Source organism: Ranitomeya variabilis, chromosome 2 (assembly GCF_051348905.1).
Source record: "Ranitomeya variabilis isolate aRanVar5 chromosome 2, aRanVar5.hap1, whole genome shotgun sequence".
Classification (NCBI taxonomy): domain Eukaryota; kingdom Metazoa; phylum Chordata; class Amphibia; order Anura; family Dendrobatidae; genus Ranitomeya; species Ranitomeya variabilis.
Window position 1 is genome coordinate 571,143,782 of NC_135233.1, and position 26,406 is coordinate 571,170,187.

The following is a 26,406-nucleotide window of genomic DNA, read 5'->3' on the forward strand; positions in this document are numbered from 1 at the left end:
ATGCAAGATACATGGTGTACATACACATAACACAGTTACAAGTGTTACCAGATACCTGCAGTAGATCTTCTGTAACATTGGACGAGACGGGCTAGCCTTTGTTGACCAGACTTGTTAAAGAACCTTGGGCATCCAGTCTGTTCACTAGCTGTTCTTCTGGGGTCCACTTTATTAGCTACTCATCTCTACATGTCAGAAACATCCCGTAAGCCCTGTCATCTTGGAAAGGCTTTAAACCAGCAGTATAGCATCACAATAGGTCCTTATAAGAGTGACTCAGATTCTGACACTGGACTGTTTTTCCTTCTTGGTGACTTTTATAACCCACCTCTGTTCATATGCCTTGGTAGCAAAATAATCAATATTATTCGCTTCATTGGTTAATAGTTATAATGGCAGGTTGATTTATGGTAATACTACAATAAATAAATATAAGTATATACTGTATATACACATATATTTTGCAGTGGCTTGGCTTTTTACCTATTTTGTTACATTACAACTTGTGTTTAAATATTTTTGTAATCCGATTTGTATCAGCACTAGTCTGTTAATAAAATGAACTGAGAAAAATATAGGCATAAATTACATTTATAGGATCAAATCACTAATAATTGGCCTGTACATATATATTCACCCCTTTTGTGATGAAGCTCCAAATAATTTCTGGTGCAAGCATTTACCTTCATAAGTCACATACTTAGTGACAGGAAGTCCTCCTGTTTGCAATCTAATGTCACATCTCTGTCAGTATATACACTGTACCTTTTCCAAAAGGCCACAGAGGCTGCAACACCATTAACAAGAGGCACCACTAACCAAACACCACCATGAAGACCAAGGAGGTCTCCAAACAAGTCAGGGACAAAGTTGTTGAGAAGCACACGTCAGGGCTGGATTATATATATAAAAAAAAATCCCAATCTATGAGGATTTCCTGGAGCACCATCAAGTCCATTATCATCAAATGGAAAGGACATTGTACCACAACAAGTCTGCTGAGAGGGCTGCCCACCAAAACTCTAAGCCCAGGCAAGGAGGGAATTAATCAGAGTGGCAGCACACAGACCAAAAGGTAGCCCTGAAGGAGCTGTAGAGTTCCCAAGCAGAAAATGGAGTATCTGCCCATACAACCACAATAAGGGCAGAGACAGACTGACGGATTTCTAGTGCGAGAATCGCATCTCACTGCATGGGCTGGCCTGACACCTCTCCTGACCTGAGCAAGACAGCGTCATGGATTACTATGCAACTCTCAAGCTCAGGTCAGGAGAGCCGACAGCCAGTACAAGGATTACAGTGCGATTCTCGCACAAGAAATACAACAGTCTGTCTCTGCCCTAAGCCATTCACTCAATAGAGTAGGCCTTTATGAAAGATTGGGCAGATAAAAGCTTTTACACACACAAATTGTAAGGCTTGTTTTGAGTTTGCCAAAAGATTTGTGGTAGACTTTGCAAATGTATGGAGAAAGGTGCTGTGGGCAGACGAGTCCAAAATTTTTCTTTTTGGCCACCAAGGTGAATGCTGTTTGGTGCCAAACCAACACAGCTTATCACCCCATGAACGTCATTCCCACAGTGAAACGTGGTGGCAGCATCATATTGTGGTGATGTTTTTCCCCACCAGGGACAGGGAAAATGGTTTGAGTCGAAGGGAAGATGGATGGGGTGAAATATAGGGATATTCTTGAGGGAAAACCTGTTTCCATCTGTCAGTGATTTTAGACTAGGATAGAGGTTTAACCCCTTAACGACCACCGATACGCCTTTTAACGGCGGCCGCTAAGGGTACTTAAACCACAGCGCCGTTAATTAACGGCGCTGTGGAAAAAGTGAATAGCACCCCCCAGAGTCGGATTTTCTCTGGGGTCTCGGTTGCCGGGGGTAGCCGAGACCCCAGAGAACATGATTTGGGGTTTTTTTACCGACCCCCGAGTTGCGATCGCCGTTAATTAACCGTTTACCGGCGGTCACAAAAAAAAAAAAAACGCGATTTGCCATTTAATTTCTCTGTCCTCCGATGTGATCGCACATCGGAGGACAGAGAAATGTGGTCCCCGATAGCCCCCCAATACTCACCTACCTCCCCCGGTGCTCCTCGTGACTCCCGATGGGCGCCGCCATCTTTTTCCGGGGAAATAATGGCGGGCGCATGCGCAGTGCGCCCGGCACCCGGATGTTCTGTGGGGTCTCGGCTGCCAGGGGTAGCCGTGACCCCAAAGAACATGATTGGGGTCGGTTTTTACCGACCCCTGTTTTGCGATCGCCGGTAATTAACTGTTTACCGGCGACCGCAAAAAAAAAACAAAAAAACGGTCTTTCTCTGTCCTCTGATGTGATCGCACATCAGAGGACAGAAAAATAGGGGGATTCGGGGACCCTGTTATACTTACTGGTGTCCCTGGGTCCTCCTGCTTCTTCTGCTGGCAGCCGGCTTCTTGCTCCGGTAAGAAAATGGCGGGTGCATGCGCAGTGCGCCCGCCATGATCTGCCGGCCGGCAGAGGAAAATTCTTCCTCTTTTTTTATTTTGGTCACTGTCAGATCCTATCACAGTGATCAAAATAAAAAAAATAGTAAATAAACCCCCCCCTTTATCACCCCCTTAGTAAGAAAAAAATAATAAAATAAAAAAAATGTATGAATTTCTATTTTCCAAATAGGGTTAGGGGTAGGGTTAGGGTAGGGGTAGGGTTAGGATATGTGCACACATAGAATGGTTCTCTGCGGATTTTTCCGTAGCGGATTTGATAAATCCGCAGGACCAAAATGCTGCGTTTTTCCTGCATATTTATCGCGGATGTACCGCGGTTTTTGTGCGGATTCCACTGCGGTTTTACACCTGCGGTTTTCTATTATGGAGCAGGTGTAAAACCGCTGCGGAATCAGCAGAAAGAATTGACATGCTGCGGAATGTAAACCTCTGCGTTTCCGTGTGGTTTTTTCCGCAGCATGGGCACAGCGTTTTATGTTTCCCATAGGTTTACATTGTACTGTAAACTCATGGGAAACTGCTGCGTACCCACAGCTGCGGAAACGCTGCGGATCCGCAGCAAAATCCGCAACATGTGCACATAGCCTTAGGGTTAGGGCTTGGGTTAGGGTTAGAGCTAGGATTAGGGTTAGAGCTAGGGTTAGGGCTAGGGTTGGGGCTAAAGTTAGGGATAGGGTTGGGGCTAGGTTTTGGGCTAAAGTTAGGGTTTGGGCTAAAGTTAGGGTTAGGGCTAGGGTTGGGGCTAAAGTTAGGGTTAGAGTTGGGATTAGGATTTAGATTAGGGTTGGCATTAGGGTTACATTTGGGATTAGGGTTAAGGCTAGGGTTGGGATTAAGGATAGTGGTGTATTGGGATTAGGGTTAGGTTTTGAGGTTAGGGTTGAGATTAGGATTAGGGGGGTGTTGGGTTTAGGGTTTTGATTAGGCTTATGGTTAGCTTTGGGATTCGGGTTAGGGGTGTTTTGGGCGTTAGGGTTGTGATTAGGATTATGGATCGGGTTGGGATTAGGGTTAGGGGTGTGTTGGGGTTAGGGTTGGAGTTAGAATTGGGGGGTTTCCACTGTTTAGGTACATCAGGGGGTCTCTAAACGCCACAGCCAATTTTGTGCTCAAAAAGTAAAATGGTGCTCCCTACCTTCTGAGCTCTGCCGTGCGCCCAAACAGTGGTTTACCCCCACATATGGGGCATCAGCATACTCTGGATAAATTGGACAACAACTTTTGGGGTCCAATTTCTCCTGATACCCTTGTGAAAATAAAAACTTGGGGGCTAAAAAAATCTTTTTTTGTGGAAAAAAAAAATATTTTTTATTTTCACGACTCTGCATTATAAACTTCTGTGAAGCACTTGGGCATTCAAAGTTCTCACCACACATCTAGATAAGTTCCTTGGGGGTCTAGTTTCCAAAATGGGGTCACTTCTGGGGGGTCTCTACTGTTTAGGTATATCTGGGGCTCTGCAAATGCAACATAACGCCCGCAGACCATTCTATCAAAGTCTGCATTCCAAAATGGCACTCCTTCCCTTCCGAGCTCAGCCATGCACCTAAACAGTGGTCCCCCCCACACATGGGGTATCAGTGTTCTCAGGACAAATTGGACAACAACTTTTGGGGTCCAATTTCTCTTGTTACCTTTGTGAAAATAAAAATTGGGGGGCTAAAAAAATCTTTTTTGTGAAAAAAATATTTTTTTTTGTTTTCACGACTCTGCATTATAAACTTCTGTGAAGCACTTGGGCATTCAAAGTTCTCACAACACATCTAGATAAGTTCCTTGGGGGGTCTAGTTTCCAAAATGAGGTCACTTGTGGGGGGTTTCTACTGTTTAGGTACATCGGGGGCTCTGCAAACACAACATAATGCCTGCAGACCATTCTATCAAAGTCTGCATTCCAAAACGGCGCTCCTTCCCTTCCAAGCTCTGCCATGCGCCCAAACAGTGGTTTATCCCCCACATATGGGGTATTAGCCTACTCAGCATAAATTGCACATTTTGGGGTCCAATTTCTCCTGTTACCCTTGTGAAAGTAAAAATTTGGGGGTGAAAAGATCATTTTTGTGGAAAAAATATGATTTTTTTTATTTTCATGGCTCTACATTATAAACTTCTGTGAAGCAGTTGGGGGTTCCTAGTGCTCACCACACATCTAGATAAGCTCTTTGGGGGGTCTAGTTTCCAAAATGGAGTCACTTGTGGAAGGTTTCTACTGTTTAGGTACATCAGGATCTCTGCAAATGCAACATGACACCTGCAGACCATCCCATCAAAGTCTGCATTCCAAGCGGCGCTCCTTCCCTTCCGAGCCCTGATGGGTGCCAAAACATTGCCCTCCCCCCACATATGGGGTATCAGCGTACTCAGGACAAACTGGTCAACAGATTTTGTGGTCCAATGTCTCCTGTTACCCTTGATAAAATAAAAAATTGCAGGCTAAAAAATCATTTTTGAGTGAAAAAAAAGGATTTTTTATTTTCACGGCTCTACGTTATAAACTTCCGTGAAGCACCTGGGGGTTTAAAGTGCTCACCACACATCTAGATAAGTTCCTTAAGGGGTCTAGTTTCCAAAATGGTGTCATTTGTGGGGGGTTTCCACTGTTTAGGTACATCAGGGGCTCTCCAAACGCGACATGGCATCCGATCTCAATTCCAGCCAATTCTACATTGAAAAAGTAAAACGGCACTCCTTCTCTTCCAAGCTCTGCAGTGCGCCCAAACAGTGGTTCCCCCCCCCACATATGGGGTATCGACGTACTCAGGAGAGGTTGCACAACAACATCTGTTGTCTAATTTCTCCTGTTACCCTTGTGAAAATAAAAATTTTGGGGCAAAAAGATCATTTTTGTAGAAAAAATGTGACTTTTTTATTTTCACGGCTCTACGTTATAAACTTCCGGGAAGCACCTGGGGGTTTAAAGTGCTCACCACACATCTAGATAAGTTCCTTAAGGGGTCTAGTTTCCAAAATGGTGTCATTTGTGGGGGGTTTAAACTGTTTAGGCACATCAGTGGCTCTCCAAACGCGACATGGCATCCGATCTCAATTCCAGCTAATTCTACATTGAAAAAGTAAAACGGCGCTCCTTCTTTTCCAAGCTCTGCAGTGAGCCCAAACAGTGGTTTACCCCCACATATGGGGTATCAACGTACTCAGGAGAAATTGCACAACAACTTTTGTGGTCTAATTTCTCCTGTTACTCTTGGGAAAATAACAATTTTGGGGCAAAAAGATCATTTTTGTAGAAAAAATGTGATTTTTTTATTTTCACGGCTCTACGTTATAAACTTCCGTGAAGCACCTGGGGGATCAAAGTGCTCACCACACATCTAGTTAAGTTCCTTATGGGGTCTAGTTTCCAAAATGGTGTCACTTGTGGGGGGTTTCCACTGTTTAGGAACATCAGGGACTCTCCAAACGCGACATGGCGTCCGATCTCAATTCCAGCCAATTCTACATTGAAAAAGTAAAACGGCACTCCTTCTCTTCCAAGCTCTGCGGTGCGCCCAAACAGTGGTTTACCCCCACATATGGGGTATCGACGTACTCAGGAGAAATTGCACAACAACTTTTGTGCTCTAATTTCTCCTGTTACCCTTGTGAAAATAAGAATTTGTGGGCGAAAATATCATTTTTGTGTAAACAAATGCGATTTTTTATTTTCACGGCTCTACGTTATAAACTTCTGTGAAGCACTTGGGGGCTCAAAGTGCTCACCACACATCTAGTTAACTTCCTTAAGGGGTCTAGTTTCCAAAATGGTGTCACTTGTGGAGCGTTTCCACTGTTTAGGCACATCAGGGGCTCTCCAAACGTGACATGGCATCCAATCTCAATTCCAGCCAATTCTGCATTGAAAAAGTCAAACGGCGCTCCTTCTCTTCCAAGCTCTGCGGTGCGCCCAAACAGTGGTTTACCCCCACATATGGGGTATCAGCGTATTCAGGAGAAATTGTACAACAAAATGTATGGTTACATTTCTGTTTTTACACTTGTGAAAATAAAAAAATATGGTTCTGAATTAAAGTGTTTGCAAAAAAAGTTAAATGTTCATTTTTTCCTTCCACATTGTTTGAGTTCCTGTGAAGCACGTAAAGGGTTAATAAACTTCTTGAATGTGGTTTTAAGTACCTTGAGGGGTGCAGTTTTTAGAATGGTGTCACACTTGGTTATTTTCTATCATATAGACCCCTCAAAATGACTTCAAATGTGATGCGGTCCCTAAAAAAAAAAATGGTGCTGTTAAAATGAGAAATTGCTGGTCAAATTTTAACCCTTATAACTCCCTAACAAAAAAAAAATTTGTTTCCAAAATTGTGCTGATGTAAAGTAGACATGTCGGAAATGTTATTTATTAACTATTTTGTGTGACATATCTCTGATTTAAGGGCATAAAAATACAAAATTAGAAAATGGCAACATTTTAAAAATTTTCACCATGTTTCCATTTTTCTCATAAATAATCGCAAGTAATATCGAAGAAATGTTACCACTAGCATGAAGTACAACATGTCACGAAAAAACAATCTCAGAATCAGCAGGATCCGTTAAAGCGTTCCAGAGTTATAACCTCATAAAGTGACAGTGGTCAGAATTGTAAAAATTGGCTCGGTCATTAAGTACCAAATTGGCTCTGTCACTAAGGGTACCGTCACACAGTGCCATTTTCATCGCTACGACGGCACGATTCGTGACGTTGCAGCGTCGTATAAGTATCGCTCCAGCGTTGTATACTGCGGTCACACGTTGCAATACACGGCGCTGGAGCGATAATTTCATGACGTATTTGCGATGTAGAAGCCGTTGGTTACTGTGCGCACATCGTATACAACCTGTGTCACACAATGCAATCATGCCGCCACAGCGGGACACTAGACGACGAAAGAAAGTTTCAAACGATCTGCTACGACGTACGATTCTCAGCGGGGATCCGGATCGCAGTAGCGTGTCAGACACAGCGATATCGTAAATGCATCGCTGGAACGTCACGAATCGTGCCGTTGTAGCGATCAAAATTGCACTGTGTGACGGTACCCTTAGGGGTTAAGTTTCCACAAGACAATGACCCAAAGCATACTACTAAAGCAACACTTGAGTGATTTAAGGGGAATCATGTAAATCTATTGGAGTAGCCTAGTGAAAGCCCAGACCTTAATCCAATTGAGAATCTGAGGTCAGACTTCAAGATTGTTGTTCACCAGCAGAAACCCTCTAATTGAAGGTTGTAAGGTATCAAAACATGAAAAATGCCTAGGAGGTTGGGAGGGGTGAATACTTTAGCAAGCCACTGTATATAACGATGTACTATAGGTAGCAAGTAGAGTTGTTGTGAAGTGCCATAGATGCCATCTGGTAAGAGTCGATTCTCAGAGCACCCATCTAGCAGCCACAAATTAGTGACGTAGCCAATGGACCGAGTCTTGCAAATTGATTTGCACCAACACTTGCAGCAACTTATTTATATTATACAGTGGGGAAAAAGTATTTAGTCACCCATGAAATGTGCAAGTTTTCCCATTTAAAAAAATGAGAGAGGCCTGTAATTGACATCATAGGTAAGACCACAACTGTGAGAGTCAAAATGAGAAAACAAATCCAGAAAATCACCTTGTCTGATTTGGTAAGCTTTATTATTCAAATTATGGTGGAAAATAAATATTTGGTCACCTAAAAACATGCAAGATTTCTGGCTCTCACATACCTGAAACTTCTTCTTTAAGAGGCTGCTCTGTCCTCCACTTATTGCCTGTAGTAATGTCACCTGTTTGAACTTATCAGTATAAAAGACACCTGTCCACAACCACAGACAGTCACACTCCAAACTCCACAATGGTGAAGACCAAAGAGCTGTTGAAGGACACCAGAAACAAAATTGTAGCCCTGCACCAGGCTGCGAAGACTAATTCTGCAATAGGCAAGCAGATTGGTGTGATGAAATCAACTGTCGGAGCAAAAATAAGAAAATGAAAAACATACAAGACCACTGACAATATCCCTTGATCTGGGGATCCACGCTAGATCTCACCCCTTGGGGTCTAAATGATCACAAGAACGGTGAGCAAAAATCCCAGAACCACATGGGGGGACCTAGTGAATGACCTGCATAGAGCTGGGACCACCGTAACAAAGGCTACCATCTGTAACACGATGACGCCAGACTCAGATCCTCCGGTTCCAGACGTGTCCCCCTGCTTAAGCCAGTTCATGTCCGGGTCTGTCTGAAGTTTGCTACAGAGCACTTGGATTATCCAGAAGAGTATTGGGAGAATGTCATATGCTCTGATGAAACCAAAGTAGAACTGTTTGGTAGATACAAAAGTAATCGTGTTTTGAGGAGACAGAATGCTGAGTTGCATCCAAAGAACACCATACCTACTGTGAAGCATGGGGGTGGCAACATTATGCTTTGAGGCTGTTTCTCTGCAAAGGGACTAGGACGACTGATCCGTGTACATGAAAGAATGAATGGGGCCATATATTTTGAGATTTTGATTGCAAAAGCAAGGGCATTGACGATGAAACATGGATGGGTCTTTCAGTATGATAATGGTCCCAAGCACACCGCCAGGGCAAGAAAGGAGTAGCTTCCTGGAGTGGCCTACCCAGTCTCCAGATCTCATCCCCATAGAAAACCTTTGGAGGGAGTTGAAAGTCCATGTTGCCCAGCGACAGGCCCAAAGCATCACTGCTCTAGAGGAGATCTGCGTGGAGGAATGGGCCAACACACCACCAACAGTGTGTGCCAACCTTGTGAAGACTTACAGAAAACATTTGACCACATTCATTGCCGACAAAGGATATATAACAAAATATCGAGATGCAATAGAAGATACTGTAGCAGAGAAAAGTGCAAATAGGATCTTATCCGATGGAGATCACAGTTTAAATGAGTTTGTTCTCACCTGATATTTCTTGGAATTATGGCATAAAAGGAACTCATCAGAGTTAGCAGCTGCCGCAGATCCACTGGTCAGACAATGACCGATTCAGAATTTTCAGTTGGAGAGATTCGTGGATATTACCTGCGCTGCTGCATAAAGGAATGTCCAGGCGTTTCAAAGTCACTAGGACTTCTTCTAAAGGAGATGATACAAAATACAAAATGTTACTCCTGAAGAAGTCCTAGTGACTTTAACCCTTTTACCCCCAAGGGTGGTTTGCACGTTAATGACCGGGCCAATTTTTACAATTCTGACCACTGTCCCATTATGAGGTTATAACTCTGGAACGCTCGTGAGATATTGTACTTCATGTTAGTGGTAAAATTTATTCGATATAACTTGCGTTTATTTGTGAAAAAAATGAAAATTTGGCAAATTTCGCAATTTTCCAACTTTTAATTTTTATACAATTAAATCACAGAGATATGTCACACAAAATACTTAATAAGTAACATTTCCCACATGTCAACTTTACATCAGCACTATTTTGAAACCAAAATTTTTTTTTGTTAGGGAGTTATAAGGATTAAAAGTTGACCAGCAATTTCTAATTTTTACAACACCATTTTTTTTTAGGGACCACATCTCATTTGAAGTCATTTTGAAGGGTCTATATGATGGAAAATACCCAAGTGTGACACCATTCTAAAAACTGCACCCCTCAAGGTGCTCAAAACCACATTCAAGAAGTTTATTAACCCTTCAGGTGTTTCACAGGAATTTTTGGAATATTTAAATAAAAATGAACATTTAACTTTTTTACACAAAAAATTTACTTCAGCTCCAATTTGTTTTATTTTACCAAGGGTAACAGGAGAAAATAGACCCCAAAAGTTGTTGTACAATTTGTACTGAGTACGCCGATACCCCATATGTGGGGGTAAGCCACTGTTTGGGCGCATGGCAGAGCTCGGAAGGGCAGGAGCGCCATTTGACTTTTCAATGCAAAATTGACTGGAATTGAGATGGGACGCCATGTTGTGTTTGGAGAGCCCCTGATGTGCCTAAACATTGAAACACCCCACAAGTGACACCATTTTGGAAACTAGACCCCCTAAGGAACTTATCTAGATGTGTGGTGAGCACTTTGACCCACCAAGTGCTTCACAGAAGTTTATAATGCAGAGCCGTAAAAATAAAAAATCATATTTTTTCACAAAAATGACATTTTTGCCCCCAATTTTTTATTTTCCCAAGGGTAAGAGAAGAAATTGGACCCCAAAAGTTGTTGTCCAATTTGTCCTGAGTTCGCTGATACCGCATATGTGGGGGTAAACCACTGTTTGGACGCATGGCAGAGCTCGGAAGGGAAGGAGCGCCATTTGACTTTTCAATGCAAAATTGACTGGAATTGAGATGGGATGCCATGTTGCGTTTGGAGAGCCACTGATGTGCCTAAACATTGAAACCCCCCACAAGTGACACCATTTTGGAAAGTAGACCCCCTAAGGAACTCATCTAGATGTGTTTTGAGAGCTTTGAGCCACCAAGTGTTTCACTACAGTTTGTAACGCAGAGTCGTGAAAATAAAAATTATTTTTTCCCCACAAAAAATATATTTTAGCCCCCAGTTTTGTATTTTCCCAAGGGTAACAGGAGAAATTGGACCCCAAAGGTTGTTGTCCAATTTGTCCTGAGTCCGCTGATACCCCATATGTGGGGGGGAACCACCGTTTGGGCGCATAGGAGAGCTCGGAAGGGAAGGAGAGCCATTTGGAATGCAGACTTAGATGGAATGGTCTGCAGGCGTCACGTTGCATTTGCAGAGCCCCTAATGTACCTAAACCGTAGAAACACCCCACAAGTGACCCCATATTGGAAACTAGACCCCCCGAGGAACTTATCTAGATGTGTTGTGAGAACTTGGAACCCCCAACTGTTTCACTACAGTTTATAACGCAGAGCCGTGAAAATAAAAAATATTTCTTTTACACAAAAATTATTTTTTAGCCCCCAGTTTTGTATTTTCCCAAGGGTAACAGGAGAAATTGGACCCCAAAAGTTGTTGTCCAATGTGTCCTGAGTACGCTGATACCCCATATGTTGGGGTAAACCCCTGTTTGTGCGCACGGGAGAGCTCGGAAGGGAAGGAACACTGTTTTACTTTTTCAACGCAGAATTGGCTGGAATTGAGATCGGACGCAATGTCGCATTTGAAGAGCCCCTGATGTGCCTAAACAGTGGAAACCCCCAATTCTAACTGAAACCCTAATCCAAACACACCCCTAACCCTAATCTCAACTGTAACCCTAACCACACCCCTAACCCTGACACACCCCTAACCCTAATCCCAACCCTATTCCCAACCGTAAATGTAATCCAAACCCTAACTTTAGCCCCAACCCTAACTTTAGCCCCAACCCTAATTTTAGCCCCAACCCTAACCCTAACTGTAGTCCTAACCCTAGCCCAAACCCTAACCGTAACCCTAAACTAGCCCTAACCCTAATGGGAAAATGGATTAATTTTTTTTAATTTTTCGTAACTAAGGGGGTGATAAAGGGGGGTTTGATTTACTATTTATAGCGCGTTTTCTAGCGGATTTTTGATTGGCAGCCATCACACACTAAAAGACGCTTTTTATTGCAAAAAATGTTTTTTGCGTTACCACATTTTAAGAGCTATAATTTTTCCATATTTTGGTCCACAGAGTCATATGAGGTCTTGTTTTTTGCTGGACGAGTTGACGTTTTTATTGGTAACATTTTCGGGCATGTGACATTTTTTGATCGCTTTTTATTCCGATTTTTGTGAGGCAGAATGACCAAAAACCAGCTATTGATGAATTTTTTGGGGGGGCGTTTATACCGTTCCGCGTTTGGTAAAATGGATAAAACAGTTTTATTCTTCGGGTCAGTACGATTACTGTGATACCTCATTTATATCTTTTCTTATGTTTTGGCGCTTTTATACGATAAAAACTATTTTATAGAAAAAAATTATTATTTTTTCATCGCTTTATTCTGAGGACTATAACTTTTTTATTTTTTCGCTGATGATGCTGTATGGCGGCTCGTTTTTTGCGGGACAAGATGACGTCTTCAGCGGTACCATGGTTATTTATTTCCGTCTTTTTGATCGCATGTTATTCCACTTTTTGTTTGGCGGTATGATAATAAAGCGTTGTTTTTTGCCTCGTTTTTTTTTTTCCGGTGTTCACTGAAGGGGTTAACTAGTGGGACAGTTTTATAGGGCGGGTCGTTACGGACGCGGCGATACTAAACGTGTACTTTTATTGTTTTGTTTTTTTTTATTTAGCTAAAGGAATGTATTTATTGGAACAATAATTTTTTTTATTATTATTTATTTAGGATTTTTTTTTTTTACATTTTTACTTTGCCCCGGGGGGGGGGGGGGGGGGCGCGCATCACAGTAAAGTGACAGATCGCCGATCTGACGTGCACAACAGAGAGGTTACCCGGCGCCTGCTCTGAGCAGGCGCTGTGACGTCACCTCCCTGCAGGACCCGGATGCAGCCCCGCGGCCATTTTGGATCCAGGGACTGCAGGGAGGAGACGCTCGGTACAAGGTGAGCACATCGCCTTGTACCGGTCGTCTCAGGTCGCCCCCTCCCTGCGCGATGCTTCCCTGTACCGCCGGTACACTGCGATCATGTTTGATCGCAGTGTGCCGAGGGTTAATGTGCCGGGGGCGGTCCGTGACTTCTCCTGGCAAATAGTGCCGGATGTCAGCTGCGATAGTCAGCTGACACCCGGCCGCGCTCCCCCCGTGAGCGCGGCTGATCGCGCTGGACGTACTATTCCGTCCTTGGGAATTAGGGCCCACCCCACATGGACGGAATAGTACATCCAATGACAGAAAGGGGTTAAAATGCGTTGAGAATAAACCACCAATTGTATCTCCAATACACCTGGACATTTCTTTATGCAGCAGCGTGGGTAATATCCACGAATCTCTCCAAATGAAAATTCAAAATATCGAGATTAACTTTTGTTAATGGCCAAATTCTTATTTTCCACCATAATTTGCAAAAAACAATCTTGCAAAATCAGACAAGGTGATTTTCTGGATTTGTTTTCTCATTTTGACTCTCATAGTTGTGATCTACCTATGATGTCAATTACAGGCCTCTCATCTTTTTAAGTGTGAGAACTTGCACAATTGGTCGCTGACTAAATACGTTCTTACCCACTGTGTATGTGCTTCCATGTACTAGTTTTGTGATTTTTTATTTTTTGCAAACCCACGCCCCCTAGAAAAGAAATGAAATTTAAAAAAAAAAAAACTCCTGCTGATTGAAGAATTCTAAGTATGCATCAGTACCAAAGGTGTAGGCAATATTAGGAGGGAAATTCAGATATTTATGGTAATATCTAGAAATAGGATGCTGTGCACACTGCTTCCATTTTTTATTTGTAGACAAGGCTGGAAGACCTATAAAAGCACAATCGGGTCTTATCTGATGATGGAGGACAATATGGTGAGGGGAATGTCAGCTGCTGCAGAACCACAAAAAATAGGTAACAATTGGAAAGGATAAAGATGGGTTAACTGCTCTTCCGATGAAGATTCCAAGTTCCTTGTCGTTTGTCCTGATGAAGTGGTATGACTTTGAAACGCGTTGACAATAAACCGTACAGCATTTTATCCTGTCTCCTAGACTCTTCATGCAGTTGTTCATCAGCAGCATGGTTGACCCATCTTTATCCCTTCCAATTGTTATCCATTTCTTTCTTGCCATTTGCCCTCTTTTTGTTCCGTCAGTGTTTCAGGTGCCCCACCATCACTCCTTCTTCCTTGCTGTCCCTATCCGTTCTATAAATTGTTTGCTTATTCAATCTGAATCATTTTGCTTTGGCCCAAGTTTCGCTTTTCTTTCTTTTTTTTTGAGTTTCTCCTCCGGGCTATTCTGCACAATCTTCTCCAGACCCCTTGAGCTACACAAGGACTGGAGAAACTCTCACTAGATCATTTAATCTCACCTCTCCTTTACTTGTCCCGTGATCCCATCTTAACACAAAATCTCTTTTTTTTCCCTCCAGTTTGTCTACAGACCAGATTGCTTGCTTTTGGCAGGGCCTGCAGGTCAGCTGGGATGTAATTAAGACTCTAAGAACAGCCTGTCTTCACCACGGGAAGCCCATGTTAAATGTAGCTGGGATTTAGGCCTGTCAGTTTGGCCAGAGCTCAGGACTAGAAGCCGGGGGGCAGCACCACTTCCTTTTCATATATAATCCCATTACACACAGCGCATTGCACTTGGCAACATTTGCACATTACCTAGTGACTCAGGCTTACAAGACACTGCTGCTCAATTAGCATATGTTACATGTATATTTTAAATATATTTTAAGACGGTCTCAAATTTCCAAAGTAAATTATGCATGTCCGACAGCAGCAGCAGAGCGGGTACTGCCCCGCCGCCTTTAACTCCCACAACTTTTTGTATGGGCTTCAGCTTTTACATTAAAAAGGCAGAGAAACTAAACGAAATAAAAACAGTTTTAATTTTTAACACTTCGGCCCAACCCAGAGAGGCGTCTGCTGACAGCTGTCAGTGGCATTTGAATAATTGGATTAATTTAGCAGAGGGCGAGCCGTGCCGAGATGATCTTACCAGCACCGACATATACATATCATTTACAGTGATCTCTCGCTTTTTCACACAAGGGTCGGAACTCAACCCGTATTCTGGCTGATCATATATATATATATATTTTTAATATGCTCCTTAAGGGAAGGAACATTAAGATGTACATCTCGCTTCCAAGCATGTCCTACTGAGAAGCAAACATTGCTACAAACAGGCACAATGCTGCTGATCGCAGACCTGTCGAAAGATATAATCACTCTCGCAATGGCCACAAACAAATTGTGTCTACCCAAATCTAAAAAGATGGGATATTCTTTACATGTTTCTCTGTTCCCTTTTAGGGCGACATATCACTTTTCTCCTACCGGGTTGGACCTGTAACACATGCATGGTGAAGCCAATACTCGGTTTGTCACTTTGCCGTGATACATGACCCTGACGACCACGGGCAAAGGGTTTTTTGGGCTGGTGCCTGTGATATGTACTAACACACTTCCTACCTATGCGCATCTTGGTTCACTTTTAATCCTGTGCCCTCTATGTCAGCTCAAAAATGTGGTTTTTAGAACAAGCAATGCCGGAAAATGGATCCACGTCCCTAATTATTTTAGCATGGATGTCTGTAAGAAAGTTGTTGGTTTTTATTTCAATCATTTTAAGATTTTTTTTTCCGTTTCTGCAAATAAACGTACTAAAGTCTATAATTTTTTAATACATTTTCTGTCTGATTTTCATTTTTCAAGGTCTCTGCTTGCTGTAATTTCAGAACCATCAAATATCACTTCCAGAGGCACACATCGCCACGTGGCGATTGCACAGGAGTACATATTGTTATAGTAACATTACGTGGGCCCTTGTGTCATCAAGTGACTGAGATAGATTTTTAATTATGGTTGTTAAAGCACCACTCCATTGGTTTCTTTTATTTTGCTGCTAGAGTGGTCAGTAATCTTCGTTTCATGCCCCTAGTATTATACTTAGAAGTCATTGTTTTCTTATGTTCCCGTCACCGTTCCGGTCTTCTGCACATTGTGACCTGCTGGATTGCTCCAGTATTTGCTGATTCTTGTGGAAGTCTATGAGAGCCAAAACGAGGCTCTTAGACTCACATTGATATCCTTTAACTGTTACCTCTGACTTCCGCTCAGTCTGAAGTTGTGGTCACAAGATGGTGGTGCGCAACAAAAGTGGCTCCGGGAAGATCTGAAGATGACGGCTGGTGAGTGTGATACTAGGGACTAGGAACTTAGATTAGTGGTACCACTCCAGCTCTGAAATTAAAAAAACAACCTAGGAGTGGCGCTTCAACATTGAAGGTTCAAATTTAAAGGGGTTCTCCAGTGTAGAAAATGCACCCTGGTAGAAGTGTCCTCAGCCCCTGCAGACAAAGCTCGGGCATATTAGCTGAGCTCCTATAATGCAGTGTAAAAATTAGTTGATTTTACATCACGTTACTGTACAGTACCGGTTTAGGCTAAGTTCACGTGCTGTAAACCTCCATTAAAAACTTAACCAGTAGCAATCTGTTGACAATACAAATGTGGAGGCACAACTTTTTTCCACTGAATATTTTCTTTTCTTTTTTTTACATTAAGTCTATGGAAAACGGATCCATTAAATAGCCATCCGTTTTTCTTCCATTTGAAGAGGATTCATTTTTTTAATTAGTTTTGAATGGAACAAAATCCAAAGGCTATTTAATAAATCTGTTTTCCATAGACTTCAGTGTTAACTGATCCAGTTAAAATCGTTTTTTTTTAGCTGGACAAAAAAAGATGTGTCTGCACAACTTTCTTTGTCAATTGATTGCTGATAAATCCATTTCTAACAGATGATTACTGGACGTGTGAACCTAGCCTAAGGGTACCGTCTCACATTGGCACTTTGATCGCTACGACGGTACGATCCGTGACGTTCCAGCGATATCCATACGATATCGCTGTGTCTGACACGCAGCGGCGATCAGGGACCCCGCTGAGAATCGTACGTCGTAGCAGATCGTTTTAAACTTTATTTTACTCTTCGCCACGACAGCACCCTACTGGAGAGAGGGATCCGCCCTGCAGGAACAGGAAACCTATTGAGAAACAAAAGGGGGCGGTCCGCCTTTCCTCCTCAGTTTAGGTTTCCTGTTCCTGCGGGAACGACAGGACTTCGTTATGGGAAACATACCTGGGCTAGCATGCCGCCTGCGCGGTATCCGAGAGAACGGCAGGGGCTGCGGCTCAGAAGCAGCGTCGGGGGAGTTCCGTTAGACGGCTCCCTCCTCGTCTGATGGAGCGGGCAGACGGCCGGGTCCGGGGAGGGCCGACCGGCGTCCTTCCCAGCGTGCGGTGTGGCAGCATGACCAGGAGCCGGGTAAGGTGATCCTTCATTGCGGCCCGGCGCTGAATGCCGGGCCGCACATGCGCCGACCGCCGCAATGCAGGCTACCCCGGAAGTGAATCATGGACTTCCGGGGCGCCCAGGCCGGATCCAAGGCGGGGGAAGCCGGCGCCGATCTGCGCATGCGCAAAAAAAAAAAAAAATTTGGGTGCACTATTTAAATCGCTCACAAACATTAGAACGGCGATGCAGAGATGTCATCCCCAGGTGCCATGGACCCCACAGCTGGAGATCCAGTACCCCCCGCCAAAGATCACGCCAGAGGATCCTCGGACACCGCTCGTAAAAGTGACGGTTCCAGAACAGGATCTCGGCCTTCTGATCCGGTATTATTTGCTTCACTGGGTGAGTTGTGAACTCTGCCTATTAAGCTGACGCTGTCTTCCTATTTCTCTCTCTTTTCCCTTTCTCTCTCTACTTATACGCTTAGAGCAAAAAACGACAAAAAACGAAGCACAGGGAATGTGCCTTGTGTAACCAGCCCCTTCCTGACTCATACCCCAAAAAGCTTTGCAAGGACTGCTTTAAGGAAACAACACAGGGAGCAGCAGTGTCCATTACGGACCTACGGGCCATTATTAGAGAGGAGCTAAAAAATATGACCCAGGACAAACCGCGTAGTGCTAAGTCTAAAACACCGACACTTGTGTCAGACTCCGACAGTGACCACCAACCTGTACTGTCAGACGCCTCCCTGTCATCATGTTCAGCATCATCATCCTCATCAGAGATCGAGGGACGCTCATGTTTTCCCTTAGACAGTGTGGACAACTTGGTAAAGTCAATCCGAAATACCATGGATTGTGAAGAGTCTAAGGGTGCGCAAACCGCGCAGGACATAATGTTCGCGGGTTTGGCAGACAGAAAGAGGAGATGTTTTCCAGTTATACCAGCAGTGAAAACATTAATTAAAAGAGAGTGGGAGAAGCAGGATCAGAGAAGCTTTCTACCCTCAGCGTCAAAACGTAAATGTCCGTTCAGTGACGAGGAGCTTCTTACATGGACCAAAGTCCCTAAGGTCGACGCTGCTGTAGCTTCTACCTCTAAGCAATCCACTCTACCTGTGGAGGATGCAGGATTACTAGTCGATCCTTTGGATCGTAAGGCTGAATCATCCCTTAAACGTTCTTGGGAAGCGGCTACAGGAATATTCAAACCTGCAGTAGCCAGCACTTGCGCGGCCCGGTCAATGATCATCTGGATTGATCAATTAGACCAGCAAATTGAAAACAAAAGCTCGAGAGAAAAACTACGAGCAGCCATCCCTTTAATACGAGGAGCAGCGGCCTTTATGGCAGACGCCTCCGCCGACTCACTCCGTTTAGCAGCAAGATCTGCGGGCCTTGTGAATAACGCAAGAAGAGCTCTATGGATGAAGAGTTGGAAAGGGGACGCGCAATCTAAATCCAAAATATGCGCAATCCCATGTGAGGGTGAGTACCTCTTTGGTAAAACCTTAGACGAGATACTCAAGAAAGCAAACGACAGGAAGAAAGCTTTTCCTGAATCATCTATTCCCTTTTACAGGAGAGCCTTTAAGAGGAGGCCGTTTGGCAAGAGGAGACAAACGGATAGGTCTACAACATGGACCCCTAAGGACGACAAGCAGAGAGGTACCATGTTTAGAAGACCCAACCCCCCAAAAGACAACAAATACTGAGGATATACCAGTTGGGGGCAGACTTAAATTTTTTACCACTCAATGGGAGAAAATAACATCTAGCTCGTGGGTTTTAAATATCATCCGAGATGGAATTAAACTAAAATTCTCTCGTGTTCCCCACGAGTCTTATATTATAACATCTCTCAGCTCGCCTATACAGCAACAGGCTCTAGAGCTTGAAATTCAAACCCTAATATCAAAACGGGTCCTAGTCCAAGTGCCGGTGGGACAGGAGGGTAAGGGATTCTACTCTCCCCTATTCCTAATTTCTAAGCCCGACGGTTCTTTCAGGACAATCATAAACCTTAAAAAACTCAATTCATTCATTGAAAACTATACATTTAAAATGGAATCCATTAGGTCCACCATAAAGCTCCTATTCCCAAACTGTATGATGGGGGGCATTGATCTAAAGGATGCTTACTATCATCTCCCCATTCATGACAGATACCAAAAATTCCTCAGAGTGGCGGTAAAAATCAACAACGAGGTTCGTCACTTCCAGTATGCGGCCTTACCCTTCGGCCTCTCAACAGCGCCGAGGATCTTCACCAAGATTATGCTAGAGGTGATGGCATACCTACGCCAGAAGGAGACTTTGATTGTGCCCTATCTGGATGACTTTCTGGTAATAGGAAATTCAGTTATTCAATGTACTGATCGTTTAGCTCACGCAATTTCCTGTCATGAATCCCAATGGCTAGGGATAGCAAGGGACAAGCAAAGTAATACAAAATATCGGACGAGCTCTAGGGTGATGGAACCTGGGCTGACCGCTGCCCTACGCCTGACAAACGCAACTAGAGATAGCCAGGGAGCGTGCCTACGTTGGTTCTAGATGCCACGCACCAGCCTAAGAGCTAACTAGTACTGCAGAGAAAATAAAGACCTCACTTGCCTCCAGAGGAATGAACCCCAAAAGGTATAGTTGCCCCCCACATGTATTGACGGTGAAATGAGAGGAAGGCACACACATAGAGATGATATATATAGGTTCAGCAAATTGAGGCCCGCTGTAAACTAGAAAGCAGAACGATACAAAAGGGGTCTGAGCGGTCAGCAAAAAACCCTAATCAAAAAACCATCCTGAGATTACAAGAACCCATGTGCCAACTCATGGCACATGGGGAGAACCTCAGTCCACTAGAGCTACCAGCTAGCATAGAGACATAATAAGCAAGCTGGACAAAAAAACCAACAACTGAAAATCAGCACTTAGCTTATCCTGAAAGATCTGGGAGCAGGTAGGCAGGAACCAAACAGAGCACATCTGAATACATTGATAGCCGGCAAGGGAATGACAGAAAGGCCAGGTAAAATAGGAAACACCCAGCCTCTGATGGACAGGTGGAAACCAAAGGCCGCAACCCACCAAAGTCACCCAGTACCAGCAGTAACCACCAGAGGGAGCCCACAAACAGAATCCACAACGATTTCCTCTCTACAGGACCTGGGCTGGATAATCAATACCGACAAATCCAGACTCACTCCGCTTTCCCGTCAGGCGTTCTTGGGGTTCCAGTTAGACTCCATATCTCAAAAGTGTCTTCTGCCGCAGGTAAAGGTTCTACTGATCAGACACAAAGTCCTAGCTGCAATAAATAATCCGCGTATATCCCTAAGACAAGCTATGTCGTTGTTAGGGTCTCTTATCTCTTGTATACCAGCAGTGAGATGGGCTCAACACCATACTCGAACACTACAACATCAAGTTTTACAAGAGGATAGACGGTTATTTGGGTGCCTAAATGCAAAAATAACCTTATCTCAGGAGGTTTTAACTTCCTTAGAATGGTGGCTAGACTCAAACCATTTGATGAGTGGGGTTCCATGGGTAATAACACCATCTCATACCATAACCACTGACGCCAGTCCTCATGGATGGGGCGCTCATATGGGAAATGATTATTGCCAGGGAGCATGGAGGAAAGCGGCAGCTCCTCTTACTTTAAAGAACTGAATGCTGTAAAATATGCCTTATATCATTTCCTCCCACAGCTTCGGGGGAAAGACGTCAGAGTCCTATCCGACAACACCACCACAGTGGCGTATCTAAATCGGCAAGGAGGTACGCGATCAGAGACTCTGATGTCTTCTGCTACAGAAATCTTAAATCTAGCAGAAAGTCACCTAACATCCCTTACTGCGCTGCACATAAGAGGAGCAAGCAATCAGCAGGCGGACTTTTTAAGCCGACACACCCTGAGACAAGGAGAGTGGTGTCTAAACCAGCAAATATTTCTGGACATAATATCTCTTTGGGGCCGTCCTCAGATAGATCTCTTCGCCACAAGGAAAAACAGAAAAGTCCGGAGATTTGCTTCTCTATCTCCAGCGGATCATCCGGACATTCTGGACGCTCTCCAAGCCCCTTGGCAGTTCAGTCTGGCGTACGCGTTTCCTCCGATCATATTGCTACCTCAAGTTATACGCAAAATCAGAGAAGAAGGGGCGAGAGTTGTACTGATAGCTCCATTCTGGCCCAAGAGACCATGGTTCTCATGGCTACAGACCATGTCGGTCTCAGATCCTTGGGTCCTCCCCTCAACGCCCAACCTTCTCTTCCAGGGTCCGTTTTTCCACCCTCAGGTGGACAATCTCCACCTGACGGCCTGGAACTTGAGAGGCAGATGCTAAGATCGAGAGGATTCTCAGGGGGTTTAATTGATACGCTTCTCCATAGTAGAAAACCCTCCACCACAAAAATCTATACAAGAGTATGGAGAAAATTTTTTCAGTTCCATACATCTACACACACATTAGAGATTCCGATACATTCTATCCTGGAGTTTCTTCAAAAAGGGAGAGAACTAGGTCTAACTGTAAACACCTTAAAGGTTCATGTTTCAGCACTAGGAGCCCTCTATGGCCATAACATCGCGGGGGATAGATGGGTATCCAGATTTATTACGGCCTGCGAAAGAATGAATCCAGTTAACATACCTAGGATTCCACCCTGGGATTTAAATTTAGTCTTACAAGCCCTAACAGACTCTCCATTCGAGCCAATAGACTCAATACCAATTAAATGTCTATCACTAAAAACGGCCCTCTTGGTAGCACTGACTTCAGCTAGGAGAATCCGTGACATCCAAGCACTCTCTATAGATCCACCTTTTTTGTTAACCTTTCAGGATAAGTTAATTCTCAAACCAGACCCTTCCTACCTGCCCAAAGTAGCGAAAAAATTCCACAGGTCACAAGAAATAATCTTGCCCACTTTCTTCAGTAATCCATCCACTCCTGAAGAACAAAAATATCACACTCTAGACGTTAAAAGAGTAGTGTTAAAATACATTGAAAAGACCAGCAGCTGGCGACAGAGTAGGGCTCTGTTTATTTCCTTCCAGGGTGTCAAGAAGGGTCATGGAGTAACAAAAAGCACCTTATCCCGGTGGATCAGAGAGTCTATCAGACTGGCTTACTCCGCGAGGAAAGAAAACCCTTCGGAGGGCATAACGGCACACTCTACCAGAGCGATGGCATCCTCCTGGGCAGAGAGGGGAGACGTCCCGATTGAAACTATATGTAAGGCGGCAACTTGGTCAAATCCTACTACATTCTATAACCACTATAGGCTAGACCTATCGTCATCTTCTGACCTAGACTTTGGCAGGACTGTCCTCAGCACGGTGGTCCCCTCCCTAGGTGATGGTCTCTGAAAGATCTCCAGTAGGGTGCTGTCGTGGCGAAGAGTAAAAAGCCGGATTACTCACCGGTAATGCTCTTTTAGTGAGTCCACGACAGCACCCTCTTACATCCCTCCCTAGATTAATATAATACATATTATTTGAGTAAAATCCTTTTAATCATAAGCAAATAAGTTTAAACAATGAAATGAATGATATTTGCCTAATACTGGCGGTCCTCCGGGTACTCTGAAATCAAAACTGAGGAGGAAAGGCGGACCGCCCCCTTTTGTTTCTCAATAGGTTTCCTGTTCCTGCAGGGCGGATCCCTCTCTCCAGTAGGGTGCTGTCGCGGACTCACTAAAAGAGCATTACCGGTGAGTAATCCGGCTTTTCGTCGCTGGATCTCCCGCTGTCATCGTTGGATCGGTGTGTGTGACACCGATCCAACGATGCGTTCGCTTTTAACCAGGGTAAACATCGGGTTACTGAGCGCAGGGCCGCGCTTAGTAACCCGATGTTTACCCTGGTTACCATCGTAAATGTAAAAAAAAAAAAACAGTACATACATTCCGGTGTCCGTCAGGTCCCTAGCCGTCTGCTTCCCGCACTGACTGACTGCTGGCCGTAAAGTGAAAGCAGAGCACAGCGGTGACGTCACCGCTCTGCTTTGGCCGGCGCTTACACAGGATGCAGGAGGAGTGCAGGGAAGCGGACGCCGGGCACCGGAATGTGAGTATGTGTTTTTTTAATTTTACGTTTACGCTGGTAACCAGGGTAAACATTGGGTTACTAAGCGCGGCCCTGCGCTTAGTAACCCGATGTTTACCCTGGTTACCCGGGGACTTCGGCATCGTTGGTCGCTGGAGAGCTGTCTGTGTGACAGCTCCCCAGCGACCACACAACGACTTACCAACGATCACGGCCAGGTCGTATCGCTGGTCGTGATCGTTGGTAAATCGTTTTGTGTAACGGTACCCTTAGACTAGGGTCACACCAGAGTATTTTTCGTTATCCAAGAATCCGCTGATTATCCTAATCACTGCGATTAGTCTTATCCGATTTTCTCAGATGAAGAGAAAATGGAAGAAAAAGTCTCCATATTATGCATGCTTTCAGTCCTTGAAAATCGGACAGCACTCAGATGTCATCTGAACTCAGTCTAGTGGTTTTCATGGACTCATTGACTCGCATGGCCATGTCTGATCCCATAATCGGGTCCAACTCGGACATGCTGTGTTTTTTTATTTCTGGACTTGCTCAGTCTGAGCAAAAAATCGGATGTGTGCACAACCCAATACAATTTTTTGCATCTTTTTTTTTTACGGTGTTCACTTAAGGGGTTAATTAGTGGGACAGTTTATAGGTCGGGTCGTTCCAAATGCAATGATACCAAATGTGTGTATTTTTTTTGTTTTTTTACATACTTTTTTTGTGGGTATAATATATATATATTTTTTTAGTTTGTGATATTTTAATAAATATTTTAATTTTTTTTTTTACTCCGTCCCTCTATGGGACTTTTACTTTCTGCTGTCTGATCACTGTTGTAATGCAATGAGGTCACCATTCTTGACAGTGAGAGCTGGGTCTTAGCTGTGATGTTAGATGAACACCCAGTGGCAATGTAGTATATAGCACAGCCACGTAGTATATAGCACCGCCACGTAGTATATAGCACAGCCACGTAGTATATAGCAGCCACGTAGTATATAGCAGCCATGTAGTATATAACACAGCCCACGTAATATACAGCACAGCCCACGCAGTATATAACACAGGCCACGTAGTATATAACACAGCCCACGCAGTATATAACACTGCCCACGCAGTATATAACACAGCCCACATAGTATATAGCGCAGCCAACGTAATATATAGCACAGCCCACGTAATATATAGCACAGCCCACGTAATATATAGCACAGCCCACGTAATATATAGCACAGCCCACGTAATATATAACACAGCCCATGCAGTATATAACACAGGCCACTTAGTATATAACACAGCCCACACAGTATATAACAGCCCACGTATATAGCACAGCCCATGTAACAGACAGCCACGTAGTATATAGCACAGCCACGTAGTATATAGCACAGCCACGTAGTATATAGCACAGCCACGTAGTATATAGCAGCCACGTAGTATATAGCAGCCACGTAGTATATAACACAGCCCACGTAATATATAGCACAGCCCACGTAATAGCGAGACCGCTAAGTCATCTGGGTAATTTTGCAATGCATCACTGGGAACGGAAGCTGGCGGCAGCATCGGTGGACGGCGGAAGGTGAGAATAGCACAATTTTTTTTTTTTTTAATATATCTTTTTACTATTATAAATGTTGGTCCGGGATGGGGCGACGCACTGGGGCTGACTGGAGGGGAGTAGGGAGGGGGCACTCACTTGAGAGTAGGTTGGGGCCAATTCGCGGCCGGACTTAACCTGTCGCTGATTGGTCGCAGCCTGCCGGCTGCGACCAATCAGCGACGCGTGATTTCCGTTACAGACGGAAGTACCCCTTAGACGATTATATAGATTTTTGGAGCTACCCTTTTGGTAAATACCATAAAAATAAAAAATTAAAAGGCGTATAATTTTGGAATTGTACGGCAAAATTTGAAAAAATAAAAAACGTAATAAATTAGGTGGAGCAGCTTGAATAAAATAAAAGGAAAAACTCAATTTTTGACCTGGTGACAGGTCCTCTTTAAAGGCAGAGCTTCTGTAAAGGTATTGCTTGTAAAGTAATCCTTTCTCATAAATACAAATTTTGCTGTAGCTTTACTAGTGGGCAAAATTTGTGCCAAAGTGAAAAATATTTATTGATGGTATCCAAAAACTAGCTGGGTTCAAATCTATGTTAGTATCGTTTGTTTTCTGTTCTGTGATATTAACATTAAACCAAAAATAATGGCACTGTCAAACCTTTCACATGACAAGCACCAATTTTGCCCAACAGATCATATTTACTGTAATGGTGTCTGTTCTTTTACTGGAGAAATTGTGCTGTACGCTGCTTTGTTTTTCCAATTGTTTTTTTAAGATTCTTTGATGGAGGATCCTAATGTCTCCAAAGTAGCACCGAACCTTGGTCTCACCAGTGGTCAAAATTAGAGATTAGTGGATCACTTTACACCACCACAATCCAGGTCTTTGCTCTCTGGCTGTGGACAGGAGCTGCACGAATTTCCTGGACTTTTGGTTTTCCTGAAGCAGCATTTGATTCACCAGCCAGGTGACTTCTCGACAGCCCGGCTAACCATAAGCGGAGCCTGAGTTCCGAAACTGTAAGGAATAATGATGAGCGAATATACTCGTTGCTCGGGTTTTCCCAAGCACTCTCGGATGATCTCCGTGTATTTGCTAGTGTTCGGAGATTTAGTTTTCATCACGGCAGCTGAATGATTTACAACTACTAGCTTGCTTGATTACATGAGAGGATCTCCTAGAAACCAGGCAACCCCCACATGTACTCAGCCTGGCTAATAGCTGTAAATCATTCAGCTGAGGCGATGAAAACTAAATCTCCGAGCACTAACAAATACTCGGAGATCACCCGAGCGTGCTGGGGACTAGTTTATTCGCTCATCACTAGTTAGGAAGTTTGCACTGCTCCTGTCCTCAGCCAGAAAGCACTGACCAGGACCATGGTCTGGGGTTGCACAAAGCGATTCTCTTATCTGTAGTCAAAATATCTTCCAAAATGACAAATATTGTTCAACTTCTCTTG

At 43.9% G+C, this 26,406-nt stretch overlaps 2 protein-coding genes across 5 annotated transcripts in view; both read left to right on the forward strand.

The window, feature by feature from the left end:
• FTO (FTO alpha-ketoglutarate dependent dioxygenase) overlaps positions 1-26,406 on the forward strand; it is a 507,540-nt gene that overhangs the window by 223,920 nt on the left and 257,214 nt on the right. The gene's annotated exons all lie outside the window — the stretch shown is intronic.
• LOC143808963 (uncharacterized) lies at positions 8,642-25,790 on the forward strand. Its single transcript, XM_077292141.1, has 4 exons — positions 8,642-8,706; positions 18,356-18,807; positions 18,902-19,762; positions 25,720-25,790. Exons 1-4 carry the CDS (start codon positions 8,642-8,644, stop codon positions 25,788-25,790), a joined length of 1,449 nt encoding a protein of 482 aa, XP_077148256.1.